Here is a 2,466-nt window from a genome sequence, read left to right on the forward strand (position 1 = left end):
CCTTATCACACAAATTCATTTTAGCATAAACAATCGAAAGAGCTGTTAACCTAGCAGCTTGGTTCTAATGGAAGAGCCTCACAGGTATGACATTTCAGTGAAGAAACCTTTAGCCAAATGTCTCTTCTCTCCTAGACACTAGGTCCAGGCCCAGTTAGCAGAGCCACAGGCCCGCAGCTTTGTCAAGTTTCTTTCCAAGCACTTGGAGGCCACAGCCTAGCTGAAGATCAATACTTTACTTGCTAATATCTGGGAGGCTTATGTTCTAAAAGTAAATAATAAAAGCAGACACACCACACACAACCAAGCAGGCATTTGGATAAATCAGCTAGAACCCAGTTGTTCCACTCCTGATCTCATCCATCTTGAAAAGGAGTATTATTCGAAATGCACTAATCATCATCTACTAAATTACAATATAAAACTGTCCCAGTTTAGCAGCATTTTGCTGAGAGAAAAAAAAGTAAGGAAAAAAATTATTTCCCATCCCCTTTTGCCTTGATTTCAGCAAGATGCCAAGCAGACAGCACATCCCAAGTTGCCGCCTTGCTTCCAAGCAAAACCATTCATCAGGACCGTTAGGCCAACCTTAAAAAGAAAGCAGGATACACAGCCTTGACCCTTGAAGTCAGATGACTCTGAAGAGCTCGTCAGTAAACGTCAAGTAAACAAACACAGGACAACATGGCTGCAGCAATATATATGACTCTGTGACATACAATGGCCAGCCCAGCCTACAAAGTTTCAACAGTGTTACAAAAACATCCTGATTCAATCACATTTAAAAGGTGCATGGACCTTTACTGATGCTGCATTACTGCTCCCCTGGCTCTTTCTTACTGTGAGCTGGAAGATAACTAATTTACATGGAAATGGAAGAGAGTTCTTTACAGCAATCACGAGTTCTTTACAACAATTAGAGGTCTTCTGTGCTGGCTGAGCAGCTTACTGTGGTCATTTCATCTTCTTGATTTTATTTATCTTAACATGGGCTCCAGAAACACGTTATTATCATTCTGTAACAGTAGTTACATGAAGTGTTGTTTGCCACATACACCTCTTCAGAACCAATGCCATTTCATATTCTCTTCCCTCTAAAGAAGCTAGACAGGATCATCCAATACAGTACAATACCAGAACAGTCTTGGTATGGTCAACAGCATACAACAAATTGTAGACACCAATTCTCTAACACAAGGGAAAAAACTTAAAAGTACTCAAAATATCACTGTCAGGAGTGTACTTTCAGATCCTGAAACCTCAAAGCATGTGTTGATGGAGAGAGAGGTGGTACCCTTACTTCTTGATGCAATTGGTCATAAGAAGATGGACATCCTGTCTCTCATCCAGCAGCAACATGGCACCTAAATACCCAATGCGCTTGTCTGTGAATTTCTGAGAGGCAATGAGCTTGAGGCACTCCAACTGGAAAAAAAAAAAAAAAAGGAAAAAACAGAAGGAAAAAAGACAGAATTAGCTTAAACTATTTCTTAGCTAAAGGAGAAACAGTTTGAATTTTGATGTTTACTTATTTTGGTCTCCCAGAATGCATTTTTTTTAAAGTATACTTTATTCCCATTTTGGTGACGTGGAAAACAAAAGTAGGTTAAATGACCTGCCCAAAGCTCTCAGCAAGCCAGCAGGAAAGTCATTAGCAGCTCCTGCATCTTGAAGTAGCCAGATACTGCTGGCTTTCTAAGACCTCAGATATACCAGATACGTGGGTTTATGTCAGGTCAGAAAAGTAAAAGCTAACATATTCGTAAAGTCAAGGGATCCACCATTAAAAACAAACTAGATCTAGATTTCCAGATCTTCGCATGTGTCATGTTTATATGCATTGGAAACCAGGCTTAAATGGGTCCATCTACCTACCAGAGAAAGGATCAATGTTCTGTAAGTTAAGCTGTCAAAACCAGTTTTTGTTTATTATGATCTGTAACTAACTTGCTAGCTAGGTACACCTTAGATACAGTCAGAGTTAAGTTTTTGTGCTGCTCTGTAATCCCTATTCGAACATCTGAAGTTTGACTAAAATCATATGCATTACAGCCACTACAAGCTTCCTTTCACCATGTAGAAAGGTTAACTGTGTTCAAAAACATAAAGGAGATCCCTAAGATAACATGCATAACTGCCACCTGCACTCAGCTGATTAAGACTGTAATTGCTAATCTGTTTTTAAACTTAACACCTTCTTACTAAAAAAAAAAAAAGAGACATCAAACACAAAGATATTCTGACATTACTATGCACTCTCCTGGAGAAACTGGCGGCTTGGACGGGTTTACTCTTCGCTGGATGAGGAACTGGCTGGATGGCTGAGCCCAGAGAGTTGTGGTGAACGGCGCTAAATCTGGCTGGCGCCCAGTCACAAGCGGTGTTCCCCAGGGCTCAGTTCTGGGGCTGGTCTTGTTCAATATCTATTTATTGATTCTCTGGATGAGGGGATCGAGTGCTCCCTCA

At 40.5% G+C, this 2,466-nt stretch overlaps 1 protein-coding gene across 1 annotated transcript in view; it reads right to left on the reverse strand.

The window, feature by feature from the left end:
• Positions 1 to 1,419, reverse strand: part of LOC104622943 (AP-1 complex subunit gamma-1-like) — a 30,839-nt gene extending 29,420 nt beyond the window's left edge. The window contains 1 exon segment of the mRNA XM_010289877.1: positions 1,301 to 1,419. Within this exon segment, the coding sequence (XP_010288179.1) occupies positions 1,301 to 1,359 (59 nt within the window). The 5' untranslated portion in view covers positions 1,360 to 1,419.
• Positions 1,420 to 2,466: the final 1,047 nt, after the last annotated feature.

Source organism: Phaethon lepturus, unplaced genomic scaffold (genome assembly GCF_000687285.1).
Source record: "Phaethon lepturus isolate BGI_N335 unplaced genomic scaffold, ASM68728v1 scaffold5006, whole genome shotgun sequence".
In the NCBI taxonomy this organism is placed as follows: Eukaryota; Metazoa; Chordata; class Aves; order Phaethontiformes; family Phaethontidae; genus Phaethon; species Phaethon lepturus.